The sequence below is a fragment of the Archocentrus centrarchus genome, chromosome 22 (genome assembly GCF_007364275.1).
Source record: "Archocentrus centrarchus isolate MPI-CPG fArcCen1 chromosome 22, fArcCen1, whole genome shotgun sequence".
Taxonomy (NCBI): Eukaryota; Metazoa; Chordata; class Actinopteri; order Cichliformes; family Cichlidae; genus Archocentrus; species Archocentrus centrarchus.
Genome location: NC_044367.1, coordinates 1823038 through 1841433, shown reverse-complemented (window position 1 = coordinate 1841433; position 18396 = coordinate 1823038). Strand labels below are relative to the sequence as shown.

At 43.8% G+C, this 18396-nt stretch overlaps 2 protein-coding genes across 7 annotated transcripts in view; one reads left to right on the top strand and one right to left on the bottom strand.

The window, feature by feature from the left end:
- Positions 1–4067, top strand: part of rab3gap2 (RAB3 GTPase activating protein subunit 2 (non-catalytic)) — a 27893-nt gene extending 23826 nt beyond the window's left edge. For 3 of the 5 annotated variants that reach the window (XM_030718196.1, XM_030718194.1, XM_030718193.1), the window contains 4 exons: positions 326–415; positions 504–710; positions 949–1113; positions 3513–4067. In XM_030718196.1, coding sequence (XP_030574056.1) covers positions 326–415; positions 504–710; positions 949–1113; positions 3513–3665 — 615 coding nt within the window. In that variant the 3' untranslated portion in view covers positions 3666–4067. The remainder of the gene's footprint in view (positions 1–325; positions 416–503; positions 711–948; positions 1114–3512) is intronic. The other 2 variants (XM_030718197.1, XM_030718195.1) reach the window with 1 other exon arrangement.
- On the bottom strand, positions 4055–18396 carry iars2 (isoleucyl-tRNA synthetase 2, mitochondrial). Of its 2 annotated transcripts, XM_030718198.1 has the most exons (24): positions 17986–18396; positions 17519–17641; positions 15684–15837; positions 15456–15604; positions 13497–13546; positions 13297–13406; positions 13121–13208; positions 12803–12918; positions 12504–12673; positions 12231–12321; positions 11627–11778; positions 11333–11493; positions 11102–11204; positions 10707–10800; positions 9755–9832; positions 8495–8603; positions 8308–8410; positions 7312–7434; positions 7095–7226; positions 6908–7014; positions 6687–6832; positions 6408–6598; positions 6069–6213; positions 4055–5542 (listed from the first exon to the last, which is right to left on the bottom strand). In XM_030718198.1, exons 1-24 carry the CDS (start codon positions 18259–18261, stop codon positions 5397–5399), a joined length of 3117 nt encoding a protein of 1038 aa, XP_030574058.1. In that variant the 5' UTR covers positions 18262–18396; the 3' UTR covers positions 4055–5396. The 2 variants fall into 2 exon arrangements, with proteins under 2 accessions (XP_030574058.1, XP_030574059.1); XM_030718199.1 differs by lacking the exon at positions 9755–9832.

Below are 18396 nucleotides of genomic sequence, written 5' to 3'. Positions count from 1 at the left end.
ACCTGTGTCAGCATCCACCTGCCAGTCAAGGCAAACTTTAAGCCTTAATATGATTTAACCAGAGAGTTTAATTGTACAGTTGTTATGAAGGGAGAAATTAGCTTTAGAGACCCAAACCATGTCCCCACCAGGCCATAATCAGGTGTATTTCTGCTTTACAAGATTTAACATGGGAGGCTGTGGGCTTTGTTACCAGCCTCAAGTGGCCATTAGGGGAACTGCAGTTTACATTGGCTGATACAGATCACAAATATACAGTTAGACATATTTGATGTTTACGACATCTATTTTTGCCTGTATTTTTTACGTGTGGTTTTTTTTGCAGGGTAAAAACGCTTTCTTCAGAGACCTGGCAACCATCCAGCTGATGCCCAGCGGAGACATGGACCCAGGTTTGATCTCTGTACGACAAGAGGTAAGAGGTGGAACCAAATGCAGACTAGAATCAGAAAATGATGTTCTGTACCCATCGCTCGATCTCCTGCTGTTCCTCTTTGGCTCAGTTCCTCCTGCGGGTGCTGACCGGCTGGGTGCAGGCTATAGACGATCCCGCCAGCTCCACCTCGCTGCCTTCAATCGGACCCAAAGCGGACTGGTGGCCCTCGCTGTGTCTGGAGCTCGGCTCCCTGCTGCAGGTCAACCCTGACATTCTGCGGCGGCATCTTGTCTGTGAGCTTTACAACCAGGGACTGGATCTCCGGGCAGAAGAGGTTTGGAGTTAAAATCTGTTTCCTTGTAGATCACAAAAACTCACCTAAGTCTGCTTATACACTAAGACTACTTGGTTAGGTTTAGTTACTGAAAACTACACTCTTATTTTTAGGCATTAAAAACTACCTTTTTAGGTTTAGATTTAAATAGATTTGTAGTCACAAACTGTAGATTGTGAAAACTCGTCTGGTTTTCTCATTTTTCTGCTCAGAAAGCATTTTCTCTCTCCCTCCTCAGGTGATGTTAGAGGTGGAAGATAAGGATGTTTTGGGCTCCCAGTTGTTGGTGCTGACGGGTCAGAGGCTGAGCTACACACTACTTCATAGCCAGGACCAGACGCAGGCTGCCATGGAGCTGCTGGCCCGCCTGCCCCCCACCCTCTGCACGTGGCTGAAGGCGATGGTGAGAAACCCAACACAGAGTTAGAGGCTACGTGCAGGATAAAAGAACTCAACATGTAAACATTTGTCCTTTATTGAGTAAAAAATAATCCCTAACATGCATTTTCAGAAAAGAGAGGGAATTAGAGGGAACATTATGTGTGGTTATGTGCTGGTGTTTTATACGCAGTGCCCGCCGACAGAAACAAAAAATGCTGGGACTTTTTCCCTCCTGGGTCTTCACTCTTTGTGGTCAGTTTTGTGGGTCGTTATGTTGATGCTTTAATTATTATTCCTGATTGTTATTCTCTCCCTGATAAATTCAAACGCCGTTGGAAAAAGTAGCCTGAAATCCACGAGAGGACTCAGCTGTGCTGAACAGGCCAATCACAGGCCTGATGTGTACTTACGTTTCTTGAGAGGCACAGGTCAGGTTACTGCGTAGGTTCAGAGTTTCCCTCCTCAGGTGGATTTTGATGTTGGAGGTTTCCCCCTTGAGAAGTGCTCTACACATTTTGCGCTCCCAGCTAAAAGTGCTAGAGCGGGAAAAAAATGATTTCATATCAGTCCACAAGGCTTTAAAATTAACTGAAACACGAAAACGAAGGCATTTTATCTATAATTTCAGTTTTTATTTATTTCAGTTAACAAAAATGTTTTTTTCAGTTTTTGTTATTTCATTCATTTTTGTTAACAATAATGACCTTGGTTAGGAGCAGCCAAGTTAGGGGGTGAGGGGAAATAATCAAAGTAGGCATGGGGAGATGAGGGCAAAACACAAGAATAGGAAAAAATGTAATTACATGTAGTATTGTCATATAAACCCATCAGTGTGTGGAAAAAGGGGCATGGAGGAGCAATGCTTAATGCATCATGGGAAATCTCCCAGCATCCTCAGTCTGTAACACCATGGGGTGATTCAGTCACTTGATCCAGTTCTAAGAAAGACGAATGGAAGTCCACCCAGAGCAGGATCTGGTTACCATGTTTAAGATTTTTAGGGCCAAATACCATAACCTCAATTTTTTTTTCATTTTTTTAGTTAACAAGATTAACAAATTAACTCACCAAGAATGAGATGAGCTGTCTTATTAGCTGTGTGTGTTACAGATATAAAAACTGAGTGAAATGATTGGTGAAACTGTAATAAAATTTTAGGAAAAAAAAAATTAGCTTTCGTTTTTTTCATGCTTTGTCAGGTGCAAGATTCAAGGTGCAACAAATGTATCCATGCTTGCTCCCACATCCTGTGTATTAACTAGCCAGCAGTTATTTTTTCAGTGGAAAATTATGGTTGTCAGTCCATTATGGTTGTCACCTTTCTGCATGGCTGCGATGGTTCTCTGTTGGAGCTGCTCAGAGATGCTAGCTGCCATCCATCCAGCCGGCCATCCATTTTCTTCTGCTTATCCGGGGCCGAGGCGTGGGGCACAGCAGCCTAAGCAGAGAACCCCAGACCTCCCTCTCCCCACCCACCTCCATTAGCTCATCCCGGGGAACACCGAGGTGTTCCCAGGCCAGCTGAGAGATATAATCTCTTCAGCGTGTCCTGGTTCTGCCCTGGGTACTCCTCCCAGTAGGACATGCCCAGAACACCTGACCTTGTCCACTGGTGAAAACTCCAACATACAGACAGTAAGCCGAGGGGATACAAGAATGCTCATCACCTCTCTCCAAGGGCAACTCTAAACTGGAACGAGTCCAGCCCCTCTCCAGGAGACTGGCTCCAGAGCCCAGGCTGTGTGTTGCGGTGAGCTCGACTACATCCAGCCAGCATCTCTCAACCTCACGCACTAGCTGCTCAGGCTCGTTCCCCAGCAGAGAGGTGACGTTTCATGTCTTGGTAGCTGGTGATCGGTCCGCCAGGGCCTCCACCCTTGGTGACCGCCTGACACCCAATGTACCCAATCCCTACAACGCCTCCTGTGGGTGGTAGGTCTACAGAAGGGTTGACCCATGTCTCTTCTTTGGGCACCACGGATTAATGCCCGGCCACCAGACGCTCTAAAAAAAAAAAAAAAAAACTTTTACCTTCAGTCATTCAGCTGATTTCTATCTAGTGGGCCTAATTACTCACTGAGGTGGCAGTGAGTAAAAAAATTAAGACCCATCCAAACTGACAGCCACCCTGCTGTGGTGGTGTAAAAGTTAAAGGTTGGCATTTTTGCCCCAAATTGTGTTGACACACAGACCTGAGACCAAAACCAGTTCAGACAGACTGAATATAGCTCAGACCCGGTCCAGTTCAGATCCCAGGTTGGTGTACCTGTAATACAGGTTAAATAAATCTGTGCATGTTTAAACACATTATTCTGTGCAGGGATTAGCTATTTTGTCTCTCTTCAAACTATTTTAGAACCATTTTTCTCTGAATGAATTTGCATGTTTGTTTTTTAAGTGGATGTGTTGTTTATTTTACAGGACCCCCGTGAGCTGCGGTGTCCCCTGGTCCCGCTGCCCCAGACCAGCCGGCTAGTCGGCCGTCTGATTGAGATACTGCCAGAGAACCACGCTCAGTACAGCCTGGCCCTGCACCTGCTGGAGGCTGTAGAAGTCCTCATCACAGAAGACTGAGGAGGTTTTAACAGATGCAGCAGGAAGTTGGAATGTGAGACTGTCACAGAGGAAGAGGATAAGAACTTTCTCACCCCCTTTTGGAGGTTTTGTTCTTCTGCTCAGTAATCCTAGGTTGTGTTAAACACAGTGCATTAAGAGGCTTTTAACCTTTTTTTTTTTTAAATCCATATTTTCCTGCATGTGACAGAAAATGAGATTAAATATTTGTGTTAGTACTCGCATTAAAGTCAGACACCATGCGTGTCATGTCCCTCCTCTTCCTCACAGATCGAAGATGCATCAGAAAGAAAAATGGACCTGATTCTTTTTTTAACTTATATGCAGACTGAACTTTAATAGCTGTGCCTGTACACCTGCTGCTTCCACGCAGAATAAAGAGGCTTCTCAAAGCTTAGAACAGAGTCCATGAAGACCCATTTATTTATTTCATATTTATAATTCAGACAACTTTGAATTCTTTGAGAAAGTTTACAAGGAACACGAGTTATTATACAGAGGAGTGCCCACCATCATCTGTTTTGCTGTCACACAGTGACTCATTGCAGCGAATTCTTTTCCCAGACAGTAAAGGGACATTCCACCTCAAAATCAAATATTCATATTTGTCCTCTGGTTTGCAGCACTGTTTAACATCTGGATTGTTTTCGATTCCTCGCTGCCCTGGAATACTATGGCTCTAAATGGCTAAATACATTTTTAAAACTTAGTCACAACAAAAAATAAATAAATAAAAAAAAAAAAATCAAATAAAAATAAATCTACATATCTTATGAGCAGTTTCATGTAGGAATCATCTAAATCCACCAACCAAAAGAAGCATGCAGTGATCGGACATTACGTTTATGGCCTGTTCGGGTGTGCGAATGCTCGTTTGTGCATAGATATATGTAGATTCCAGGATTCCTGCCAATCCTTAAATTACATTAGGAAAAAAACTTGAGACTTTAGAATAATTAATTCAATACATTTTGAGACTTTTTTATATCAAAATACGGCGGCCAAGACGCTCATACGAGGAGCACCAGCTGCTAGTGAACAGTGAAATACAGAAACCTAAATTCAATAAAAATGAGATCAACCAAGATTCTACACCATGGTTGAAACCATCAATGCATCTGAGGCACATTTTATCTGATGCTGAATGTGTTAAATACTTCACACGATGGGAATCAAGGACGAGAAATCCGCTAACAAAGACATGATTGTCTTCAAGTGCAACTGGAGACTCAAAACAACAACCAAACAGCTTGTGTTTCTAACACATCTTTGAATTTGTTCTGTTTTGGTTATTATATCATTATTAGAGAAGATAAACATCTCTACAGCTGGCATCTCCAAACCCTGGCAGCTCACACCAAAACAACCCAGACTGAAAAAAAGAAAAGGGGGGAAACTAAAACACTACAGACCAGAGGGGACACGTGCACATTTGATTTTGGAGTGAAGTGTAGCTTTTGAGAAGAACACACACACACCCACTCGCTCTCTGAATGGAAAACCCCACCTGTGGACCATTTTTCTACGACTGTTAAAACACACTTCAGAGACTGGGTGTTTTGTTGCCTTCCTGTACAAAGCTGAGGCTTCACTGTTCTTCCAATAAGCAGTCCTCAGACAGAGAACTAGAACACAAGAGCAGCTGATTTTAGTCCTTTTTACAGCCTCCAAAGGGAGCATGAAACTTGGTCGCTGGTCAGCCCTTCACCCAGCGAACCAAGCCAGAGGTCCTCAGTTAGCCTGGGAGACGACACTCTGGCAACGCGGGCAAAGGCAGCCTGCTGAGTCTGCAGTGTAGCGTCGACAGCGTGGGCAACGGGCGGCAGAGGTGGGCATCACTGCGATACTGTAGGCGCTCTCCTCACGGATTACACCACCTGACAAGACACAAACACTCTGGTGTGATATGGAAAGTTAACAGGCCTGTAAATTTATAGAAATGCAAACAAAAACCTGTTGTCAGTCTAAAAAAAAAAGTTTTTTAAAATCAGTAATTTCAACAGCAAAGTCTTTATCTGACAGAATAAAGATTTACTGCAGCACATGCTGAAAAGCTCGAGCCTCAACCTCCTGCACTGAGAAGCAGATTAAAGTACCAGAAACCTCTAATGATCACTTGAGGCTCACTCCAACATGCTCCCATGTTAAAAACATCTGACTTTACAGCAGAAATAAACATGTTTACAACCTGGTAGGGAAACAATTTCAAAGTTTGGCATTACCAAGCCAAATAGGATCACTTCTGGCTCTGAAAAACCCAAGGTAGCATCAGCCAAAATGCTAACATTAGCATTTAAAATGGGTGATGGTTGTAACAGTGGGTCTGTCCATCTTTTGCATACAGTCTGACTGCTATCAGCTACAGTCACTCTTATCTGGGACTCTTGGCCTGAAGGTCCTCACCCTCCAGGTTGATGAGGAAGGTGCCATGGTTCAGCAGGGCCTCCGGGTGCAGGTCTCGAGGCATCTTGGTGGTCAGGTTGACCCGGGCTGCCATCATCAGCTCAACCAGCTGGGAGGTGGTGGAGGTGGACTCCTCCTGGAGAGACTGGAAGTGAAGTGGATGATGACAGGCGTTTATAAAAACATCGTAGATGACCTAAATACAGCATCTCTGTGTGAGTTTAACACACGTAAAAAAAAAAAAACACCACGGGAGTTTCTAAACAGCCTATGATACATGAATATGGCCCAGTCCTTGTATACTGTAGTATACAAGGTTTATGTGTAGATGCAGCTTACTTCCATGAGTTCAAACAGGAGACCAGGCTCAATGGCGATAGTCAGGTCGTACTGGGCAGCATTTTTGCCAGGAATGGAGGACAGGAAGGAGTCCCTGATGGCACACGCTCCTTCGACAGCCTCCTCTAATCCTGGTCGCCGCCACACAGAGCTGCTTTTGATCCAGCCGCTTTTAAATAATGTCTCCCCTTCTGTAGAAACACAAAACATACAGAGGCTGTGTGGCAGAGCGCGCATGCAGTCGTAAAGAGTAGCCACAGAAAACCGAAAGACACGTACCGTCATGTCCTGGTGCATGTAGGTAGACCTCTTCGGCCAGATGTGGCAGGATGGGAGCGACGGATCTCGTCAGGCCATCCAGAATTTCCTCTAAAACTGTCTGACAGGATCTTCGACCCAACGAGTCTTCTGGATCGCAGTACAATCTGATCAAAGGAGGGACAGACATGTTTAGAGCTACTCGAGGCAAAGGAAACTCTTAATCTCATATGACATGTTACCTGTCCTTGATGATACTGAAGTAGAAGCTGGAGAGTTCTCTGGTTATGAAAGCCTGCAGCACACGGATGACTCTGCCGGCATCAAATTCACTGTAGGCATCTGTAACCTGTGAACAAAGATCAGCATCAACAGGAGTCACTGGCATGCTTGTTTCATCTGTGAGATGCAACTCCACCTTAAACACACCTTGATGCTGTACTCGCGCAGCAGGTGCAGCATGTACTGGTCAATGTAGTGCATCTGTTTGGGGTCCACGACCTGGTGTCGCGGGTCGAAACCCTGCAGGTTTCCGAGCAGGAACTTCAGAGTGTTCCTCAGCTGTAAGGTAAACAAACGCCATGAGAGGAAGTACAGCAGGTGAGACGAATGTGGCGAGCAGAAGGTAAACTGCACCTTACAGTACCTTACTGATACTGTCGTGGGCTGAGTTGAGTGCAGTGGGGCCAATCTGGACCTCAGAGAAGACATTTGACTCTGCCACCCACCAACGGAGGACATCTGCCCCGTAGGCCGGCTCACTGGCGTCCTGACAAAGATGACAGATTTGAACATTTCTACATAGAAATACAAATTGATCTTGTTGGTTTCAGCTTCATTTCAAAGCTTGAAAAAATGGGTGAATGAGGCAACAGAAATCAAAGAATCCTGATTAGAAATCTGTGGAAGAATTCTGAAGCACTAAAGATGGCGGCTCAAAGAAGCCAATCACAGACTGTCTAAAATATGGGTGTCGCTCCCAGGTCTGACAAGTGAAGCCAAAGCAGAAGTGTCTTAAAACTGCATTCTTTTTATTGGCCACAAGGTGGCTGCAAAAAGACTGGGGGCTGGCTTTATGGACTCTGGAACTTTTCGCACACACTTTCATTTTCTCCTGCCTCGATTACTGTAACTCACTTTTCATGTGCATCTCTCAGTCCTCCATAGCCCATCTCCAATTGGTGCAGAACGCAGCAGCGAGGCTGCCAATAAAAACTAGGTGGGGTTCTCACAGCACACCCTTCACTGGCTTCCAGTAAAATACAGAATCCACGTTAAAGAATCCTGTTATTAACATATAAAGCACTACATACACAGGCCCCTGCTTATTATCAGAGCTGAGACCTCATCACTGCAGCTGGCTCCGATCCTCTAACCAGGGTCTCCTCTAACTGTTGCACGCGCTCATTTTAAAACCAGAGGCGATCGTGCTTTTGAGGTTATGCTGTGATTTTGAGTCACAGATTTGTGACTCATTTGTGATTTGTTTTAAACGACTGCTATTTTGTTTTTTTACTGAAAGTCACAAAAAATGAAATACATTTAAGAGGAGGCTGAAGAAAAATGATCTCACTGAGACATTTACATCCGTTTAAATTCCACTGAACTGAATTTAAATCTGGAACAGGCTCCTCTGTCTTACCTTCCCTCCATTAACAACCACATCAGGATCCACAACGTTGCCCAGAGACTTGGACATCTTCTCTCCCTTCTCACTGACTGCAAACCCGTGGACCACCAGAGACCTGCAATAACATTCATTTTTCAGACACTTTGGAGTATTTCTTCTGTGCATCATTATCATCTGTGTATGTGGATGGGACGCTCACTTGTAAGGTGCCTTGTTCCTGACGGCCACGCTGGTGAGCAGCGACGATTGAAACCAGCCTCCAATCTGGTCCTTTCCCTCCATGTAAACATCAGCCCGGGGGTCCGACTCTGTTGCAGGAGAAAAGGGTAAAAAAAAAAAAAAAAAAAAATCAACCTTCTGGACACTTCATAATAGCGGCAGCCTAAAATATTTAGTGTTTATTCCAGAGGACTGAAATGTCTGAAATGCCGCTGTTAGTTTCCCATGAAGGCGTGCGCCTTTAACGTGGTTAAACTGGGAGGTTAGAAGTTTTGCACAGACAGCATCAGGAGCAGCTAAAAAATCCACAGACAACCAAGAGAAAAGAAGAGCAGACTTCAGCCCAATCCTGGACAAATTAATAAAATAAATAAATAATGCAGCCAGCTAGCATTTAGAAATCCTTCATGCAAAGAGGCGAAATAAGAAGATGCCAGTTAAAACCCAGTCTCCCTGCAACCAAATGATGGATGCAGATGCAATTTCAGAACAGAATTCAATGATTTGCAAGTCACTTTAAGCTTCACTTTAATTGAATAAACAGCACAAATACAACACATCAACAAATCAAACAAAACTGAGAAATGTGACCATCTTTAAAAAAAAACTGTCCTCATTTTGAATGTGGTGCAGCAACTTGTTTCAACCCTCCCTGAGAAATACCTCCTCTGGATGCAGTATATGTTACTCAGCACAGTCACAGTCAGCCATGCCCTGTGACAAGAGGTTTCTCCCAGAGGTTTTTATCAGCAGCTTCCTGTTCTGTTGGTACCCTGCTCCCAGCTGGTATCAAATTCAGAATGTCTGTTATTTGTTTTTAGCTTAATAAAATATATTAATTACATTTAGCAAAAAATAAATAAATAAATAAATAAATAAATAAAAAAAAAAAAAAAAAAAATTTTATATATATATATATATATATATATATATATATATATATATATATATATATATATATATATATATATATATATATATATATATAAACTGACAGCCATAGTTTTAGATATTAACTTCAAGCTTCCACCTTATTTTTTCTAAATGTTCATCAAAACACATTCAAATGATGCTGGTTAGTCTGTATTGAGGCACTCTGATGAAGTGAAAGGAAGGCATAGGTACCCTGATATGTAAGTGAAGATAAGATCATTACAAAACACCCCAAAAACATCTGAAGCCAAAAAGAGGACAGACACAGAGAGACAAAAACATACAGAGGCTACAGTGATCAGACAACCTGTAACCAGAGATTTGTGTAGTCCAGCTGAGAGCCATCTGAGGCGTGACTCAGGCTCCTCAGAGTCTTCCTGCATCTCTTGTAGAAATGACAACACAACCACACAGATGATGGAAAAAAGCTGTCACTTCAGCAACTAAGCAACTACATTTACCATGTGCACAGTGAGCAGGATCCAACCTTTATAGCAATTCAACCCACATTAAAGACATTAACGCCATTCGCACCCCCAAGCAACTCCTGTCCCAAAATAGCCCCCCCCCCCCGAACACGACTCTACAGCAGCCTGGACCGTCGATATGAGGCAGGATGGTTCCATCCTTTCATGTTGTTTACATCAAACTCTGACCCTACCTGAGATATTTGTGTTAATGAGTGTTAATAAAGTGGGTCATTTCTACTACTTTAACCATTTATCCAGTATGTTTAGTGAACAATTTCACTTCTTTATCCAAACTTATTTATATGCAGTTTCCAGCAGATTTAGACAGTTTCCATACTGTTTGCAGGTTTAACTGTTAGCCCCCCCCAAACTTCTGACCACTATGCCACACTGGCTCTTATGTGATCAGTTTAAGCTATTACACCCCTGACAGTAAGCAGACATTCCTCTGATTTAACTGCAGTTCTAAAGGCAAAAAAATCACCTTGTCCAGTATCCCTGCTGTGCTGAGACTGCAGGCTTTGCTGATCCAGGACTCTGACTATCCCACTCTCCCTAATGACATGGTATGTTGGACCAGGTAGCTTTAAGTAGCTTTCTCTCCTATAAAACTAATTGCAGGATTTTTGATTAGAGGCGCTTTGAAAGCTCGCAGTCACAGAAGCGCACCGCTGCTCTGAGACCAGTCCTTCTACGTGTCACTCGAGAGCTTTTTACAAAATTAACTAAATCCATTTATACTTTGCACGATCTGCACAGCAGGACAAACTGAAAAAGTTTCAAATGCACCTTCGAGTACTGCTGCCCACGACGCTCCACTGTCAAACCAGATGTCCAGGACGTCTTCTCCACGAACATAATCACTCACTGGGCCTGCTTTACTCTGGAAAAAATATATATTCACAGGTTAACATCTACAAACTAAGGTGTCCATAAGGTGCAAAACAAAATACAACATGCCAAAAAGAGACTTTTCCATGGTGTATAGTTTATGAAATCCTAGATCCGAACGTCCTTTCTTAAAGCATTTCCTGATTCAATCTCCTCTTCCATCCTTTCAGACTCACTTTAACATTCAGGCAAAGACGCAGCTGAGAGACATCAGTGATGACATGGATCACAGCCAGAGCCTATTAGTATTAACATTTGGTATGTAGCGGTTTACCAGACATGAACTTATTCACCTTCTTGAGCACCTCGGGAGGCAGCAGAGTCTCAGTGGGAAGCTCCCACCAACAGTCGCTGCCCTTTTCTTTGAAGAGATTTACGATGTGGGACACGGTGTATCTGGAGAAGTCAGAGCAGGATGTTTACTAGTGTTTAAAAACTAGAAAGAACAAAATGCGTCTACAGTAAATATGTGCACGACCCTGTTGGTGTGCATGTTTTTTCATGTGTGCGTTTGTTGGCTTTACTTGTTAATAAGAGCCTCTCCGCTCTCTCTGTGGTAGAAGACGGGGATCGGGACGCCCCAGCTGCGCTGTCTGGAGATGCACCAGTACGTCCGTCTGTCCAGCATGGCGAGCAGGCTGCTCCTGGCTGACTCGGGCAACACACGCACCTTCTGCAGGGCCTCCTGCAAATGCACACGTACGTACTTTAGACAAAAACCGGAACCATAAAGCACTCAGTTAACTGGAAGAAATGAAGCGCTCTCTAGGAACCAGGAAGAGAAGAAAAACTAGCCTAGCAAAGATCATCCACTTTACCTTCGCTTTGTCTTTGAGCGTCTCTGTGTTGATGAACCACTGTTTGCTGGGTCTGATGACCACAGGCTGCTTCGTCCTCCAGTCATACGGGTAACTGTGGACGCACTGCTCCTCCTGCAGCAGAGCACCGCACTGCTTCAGCATTGAAATCACTAAAGGAGGCATCAGATACGTCCATCAGACAAAAAAACCAGAAACCGACACTGAAATGAACAACAACACACTCGAGCTGCTGTTACACGGTCTCTGCAGGGTTCAAGTTCAATCTAAAAGTTTAACACTTGTTACATTAACAAAGGCAAAAGTCAAAAGGACTAATCATTAAACACGTGTTGGGTCTCTGTTAAGCAGACAAATTAAAAGTTTCTTAAAGCCCCAAAATACTTGTTTGCAATTATAACAAAAGGAAGCAGATATTAATGTTTAAATGTTCTGTGTGGGCTTTCCCAGCACTTTTTTTAATTATTGTAATTTTGTTGAAACATTTTTTAATGCTAATTTTCAAAACATTTTTCTATCTTATTCTAAAACATTTTAATGTCTAAAATTACCCAAAGGGACCTGTAGAACCCCCACGTTCTGCTCTCTTGCCACATGTTTATACCTTTATCATTTCCTTCTGTCATTACAGACAGCCTCTGGAGCTCAGGTCCAGCCAGTTCATTGAACTTCCCGTCTTCATCCACCATACACTCCTTTGGTAGAAGAAAAACACACAAATGAATCAGGGTTTTCATACATAAACCACATTATTCAGCAAACATTATCAGAAGTATTAAAGTCTCTATTTCATTTATGTATATTTGGCTATACTGAATGAAAATCAAATGTATTCTATTTGCTTTTCACAGATTTCTGCTTGCCAGACAGAACGTACCACAGACAGTTTAAACTGCGAAGCTACGCTGTAGTCCTCCATGCCGTGCGCCGGCGCCGTGTGAACCAGTCCAGTTCCTTTTGCCATGGTCACGTGATTAGCAGGCAGTAATGGCACTTGCTTGTCAGGAATTGTGGGATGTTTGCAGATTCCGCCTTCAAGGAGGGAGCCTAGGAGGAGAAAGAGACGGGGAATATGAGCGGAGTTATGGCATACCAGTAGAAGTAAAGGGACCGGTTCTTACACAGTGCTTTTCTACTCTAGCTGAGCACTCAAAGCACCTAACTGAGTTCGCAAACCTGTGAAGGTGCCCACAGTCTGCAGTTCGGTGCCCAGCAGAGCTGCCATGCTGCCCACCCGCTCAGTTGCTACCAGAAGCTTCTGAGAGCTGTCTGCTCTCCTCACCACAGAATATCTGCAAGCCAGACAGAAAAGCACTGATTAAAGAAGTTTAGAGAATAAAAACTGATGTGTTGGGTTTAAATAATGAAGTCATGCTGAAATCTTAAAATAGAAAAATGTGTATCCATGAACAGAAACAAATTGATTGCCGTCTTCATGACTGTTTCACATTTTTGCCATGAGACCGAGCTGGTCGTGGTGGTGCCATTCCTTACTGAGCATTGGGCATGAAGCAGACAGCCTGGTTGGCGGGAATGGTCCAAGGTTGGGTGGTCCACACCAACACAGAAACACTTTCCAAACCTGTACACAAACGAGTACACACACACAGTCAGGAGATTTCATACTAGATCAGAAATGACTAAAAGCTTTATCCACACGTGTGCTTCACCTTCTTGTGCAGCGATCTTTGGTGGAAGCTTGACAAGGGGGAACGTGGCATAGATGGCTCTGCTCACATGCTCAGGGTTGTACTCCAGCTCTGCCTCTGCCAGGGCTGTTCTATAAAAGTTGCAAAAGATAGATAAAAGTTTAAAAGAAATTGTTAAAAAAGATGCAAACCATATGCATATCCACAATAAACTGCAGTACTTGGAGGAAGGAGACCAGAAGACAGGCTTGTAGTCCTGGTATATGAGCCCCTGAAGAACAACAAAGAGGGACAACCATGTTAGACCATGCACCGGAAACCTGATCACAGTCTGCTGTTCAGCATTAAAGGTGATCTTTAACTCTGAACAGGATTACAAGATTCCCTGCTGGTTTTAGAGCAACATCTCTTTATTTCCTGTCATACACATCCTGTCACAATGGTGGACAGTCACATTAATCATAACCAGTATTTCAAAATGAGTTCCATTAATCAACTGCAATTAACACGTCAGGCATCAGACTATTCTAACACTCTGTTTCAGCCATTCTGTCTACTCTTGGATCTTTGTGATGTCACAGAGACATATATACCGTATTTTCCGGAGTATAAGTCGCACTTTTTTTCATAGTTTGGCTGGGGGTGCGACCTATACTCCGGAGCGACGTATATGTGACATTTATAACACATGAACCAAAATACTCCAGCCACTTGACATCTCCGTGAACTGCAGCTTTAAGGCAGTCTTGCGTAACCTGTGGGCGCAGTGGATGATGGATGGAGAGCACAGCTTAACGGCAACTGGGAGAATGCGCCACCCAACTTTCCTGGAAGTCATTGGATGGATCAAGAAAACATGGGCTTCAGTGACAAACCATCCTGTTGGGATTCAGAAAGGCTGGAATAATTGGAACTGCAGCTGACGACGAGTCTGACTAACGCGACACAGAAGAGGAAGCGGCGCTTCGTCTACGGAGTGTACGGAATTGTTTAGAAGTGACACCGAGGATGAAGAATTCAATGGATTGATGGTTTGGTTAACTTGTTAGTATGTTCTTTATGCTATGGTTATCTGAATAACTTAATGTTACGTTAACATACTGTAGCGATTCTCTTAGTTAGAGAGCGTGTTGATGTTGTGGGATTTCGGACTGTTCGGGAGGTTCGTGAAGGCAGCATGGAGAGAGAGAAAAAGACCGAGAGCTTGCCTGTGTGTGTGTTGCTGTTCCGCTGTTGTAGTTGTGGTTGGCGTGGCTGTGGCCTACATGCAGCCGTTTTTCTGTTAATAAAGACGACCTTTGTTGTGAATATCGCCGACTTTGGAAGTGTGTTTACAACGTTAACATACCGAACACGTGTTCGTTGTGCGTCATGTAGCTGAATGTGCTACGTTAGCATAACGTAGGTGTAACCGTGTTCGTCCTGTTCTTTAATCCATTATTATTTTAAATTACCGTTCAAGATGGAATTTGTGCTCTGAGTCTCGGATTCTATCAAACCCCCCCCCCCCCCCCCCCCCCCCCCCCCTCCAAAAAAGTGCGACTTATAGTCCAGTGCGACCTATATATGTTTTTTCTTCTTTATTATGCATTTTTTGGCTGGTGCGACCTATACTCCGGAGCGACGTATAGTCCGAAAAATACGGTACTCCAACCACTTTCCTTTAAAGGAGGGGCACCCAATCAGAAGAAAGTTGGTTGAAAGGGGGAGTATCTAAGAGGCCTTCTTTCAGAATGGGGATGAACTGAGGGTCTGCACATTATGATTAATATCATAATGTGCTCCTCTGGCATCAGTATAGTTCACTGGGTTGAGCAGGCAATTCATATGCTGTAAGCTACTGCAGGGGTCCGGGTCTGTTTTCACTCTTCTTCACTATTCTATTCTTTATAGATCACTGTTCATCTGATAATGTCTCCTACTGCAGCAGAGGGCACTCAGTATTTTGTAGAAGAGTCAAATTCCCTGTTTTGTGTGAGCACGCAGAGATCCTGGAGCAGAAAGGCCAAGTTTACAGAGAAAGTTGATGACCACTGCTGTGATACCCAATTTCTCAGACTGGGATTTTGGGTTTCATAAATCCAGCTGATGGAAAGAAAGCTCGGTCATGCTGAAGACGCTTTATAGTTACACCCCTCTACTGTGACATTTGCAGGCATTAGAATCAGATCAGCACCCACCTTGCTGTGCATCTCCTGGAAGACTTTCAGCTGAGCAGCCTCGTAGGTGCCATCAAACGTGTAGTAGCACTGATCCCAGTCAGCCATGACCCCCCAGCGCTGGAAGGCAGCTTTTTGACGAGCTATCGCTCCCTCTGCGAACTCTCGCGCTGGATGAGAAAAACAAAACTGTCAGCAGCTGCATGAATTCTGAATAGAACTCACTCCCCTGCCCCTCCTTCTTCTCACCTTTCTGTCTGATTTGCAGAGGACTAAGCCCGCTGGTCCCCATGTCTCCCAGAGCCTTCAGCTCGATGGGGAGGCCATGGCAGTCCCAGCCTGGGATGTAGTGCACCTGCCGCCCTCTTAGCATCTCAAAACGGTTACGGATGTCCTTCAGGATCTGAATGCAATAACAAGAAAGTTAATACCTGCAAGTTATGAGGCCTCAAAAATGCATGGAAAAAAAGAATTAAAATACACCAAATATGTAACTACTGATGGTATGAAGGGAAAATTTTGTATGGCTTCATTAGCTATACTAAAATTATTGCACAAAAATAATAGCTTATTTTGACAGTGTCAGATGGGAGGTACTCACTGATTTTTCATGAACTGACCTACAGGTTAAACAATAAATGTTCCAGAAAGATTGAAGTACAGCTTATTTGGAAGTTATTACAAGATTCTATTTAATCCTGTGGGAAAAGTCACATTTTTCACGATTGTATGAAACAGACACTTAAATGGGCTCATCAAAAATATATTTAAACTTCTATCCCTCTATTCACTTCCACTTATCCTGTTCAGGTTCATGGGGGGGGGGGGGGGGGGGGGGGGGGGGGGGGGGGCAGAGCCTATCCCAGCTGTCACAGGGTAAGAGGCAGGACACACCTGTCCGGGTCGCCAGCCTGTCACAGGGCCAACACAGAGAGGCAGACAACCATTCACACCTATGGGCAATTTAGAATCACCAATTAACCAAACCCCAGTAACTGCATGTCTTTGGACTGTGGGAGGAAACCCATGTAGACACGAGGAGAACATGCAGACCCTGGCCAAGGTGGATTCGAACCCAGACCTTCTAGCTGTGAGGCAGCAGTGCTAAGCACCACGCCTCATTTAGATTAGATTCAACTCATTGTCATTGTGCACACAAGGCACACAACGAAATGATGGTTGAAATGATGAACATATTAAGTACAAAAATAAATAAATACCTGAAAGGATTTAAAGGCCTGCACCTATTCATCGTCAAAGGTGGAGAAATTCAGTCTTTTTGGATTTTTAGGAGGTTCCTGAAAGACTTCACCAAATATATAGTTGAAAACCCCCAATCTTAAGAATTTGCTAATTGGGAAAATCTTTAAGTGGAAGAGTAAGCAAAATATACTTCCTCCTTACTAACCTTCCCGACCTCAGATTTCAATTACATTTCCTTTTAACTGGGTTAGAATAAATTTCCTTTATCTGAATGTTTCTGATAACTCTCGTTGGTTCCTGCTTTGCAGAGCTGTCCAAGAGAAATCTTGGAGTACAGAATGTACAAAAAGGGGCTAGCATGGCTTTAGAATTGTTTATTCAGTCTTAAAAGTATAGAGTTTAAGTTTCTCTTTGAACATCTCATGCTGCAACAGATTCCTTCTGTCATCTAAAAAAAAAATAAGCTGAAACAGTGAAATCCAACTGGAGATCCATTCATCTACAGTTAGGTCCATAAATATTTAGACAATGACACAATTTTTGCAATTTTTTAAATTTAGAAATCAAGCTACCAAAATGGGTCACAGTTGGTTAGCACATGGCGTTAGCCCTGCAGTAGACTGGTGACCTGTCCAGGGTGCAACCTGCCTTTCACCCTGTGAGAGCTGGGATAGGCTCCAACCCAACTGCAACCCTGAGAGGAAGGAAGGAAGGAAGGAAGGAAGGATAGATGGAAGGGACTGTATGTACATGGGGGTTTTTGCCTTGTATTATATACTTGTTGTTCCACATGTGTTCTGTGGTGTAAAAGTTATGTTCACAGATCAATTTCCAATAGAGAAGGACTTCCTGATAGAAAGCTGAAAAGGTGGAACGCTCACCTTATTGAGGGCGTGTCCAACATGAGGGTCTCCGTTGGCATATGGTGGTCCATCATGGAGGCAGAACTCTTTCTTGGCCTTCCTCCCTCGCTGCCATGAGTACAGCTCTGCAAAACCACACTCCTGCAAAAGGACGCAGTATTTACATGTCAGAGTTGTTACATTTGCTCCTTTTAATTTCTGTCTAAATGTTTTCATGTCTTGTGTTGATCATTTTACTTTAATCCAGTTTGTCTTTTAAGTGAAGCACTTTAAATTACCTTGTCATTACATGTAGCTGCACGTTTGAGCTCAAAATGAAATCAGGACTAGTGAAAAGTAATGATGATATAACTGTATGCCTGAACAGTAACGCCGAATTAAAGACTGACTCCTAAACAATAGTTACGTGGTGAAATTTATCTGAAGCACTAAAAACGTAACATAAAATTTAAAAGTTGACAGTTTTTGAGTGGAGCTTCGTTAACCTGCTGTACTTGAAGTTCTCGGTCCAGAAGCTTCTGTCCGGCCAGCTTCATCGGGAACTCGGTCCGGGGCAAAAGCACCGAATCCCGGTACAGTGCGTTACTGGAGCTGGCCTTTGCGGGATGAGCATAGCCTTCTCCCGAATCGGCACCGTGACAGCGGCTGGAGGTGCAAGACAGAGCGCGGTGTAGCAGGAGGCCACCTCCCCGATATGACCTCCGTCCCCATCGCGCTAGCGTCTGGCTCACCGCCGAACTCCGGCACAGCAGCTGCAGCATGGACAGACGAACAGCTCTGCGACCGAGCTGCTAAACCACAAAAACTGAAAGCGTTACTTATCGCCCCCGCGTCAGATTTTCGTGTTGCTGTAGTCCGAACTTCTGTCTGAGCGTGCTCGATTTCCCTCGGAAGAA

Excerpts from the sequence above, each read along its gene's own strand:
- iars2 (XM_030718198.1), bottom strand. The coding sequence starts at position 18,261 with ATGCTGCAGCTGCTGTGCCGGAGTTCGGCGGTGAGCCAGACGCTAGCG. Across the intron at positions 15,605-15,683 it reads TCTGCAAATCAGACAGAAAG|CGCGAGAGTTCGCAGAGGGA; the intron begins GTGAGAAGAAGG and ends TTTCTCATCCAG. Across the intron at positions 7,435-8,307 it reads TGGTTGTTAATGGAGGGAAG|GACGCCAGTGAGCCGGCCTA; the intron begins GTAAGACAGAGG and ends CATCTTTGTCAG.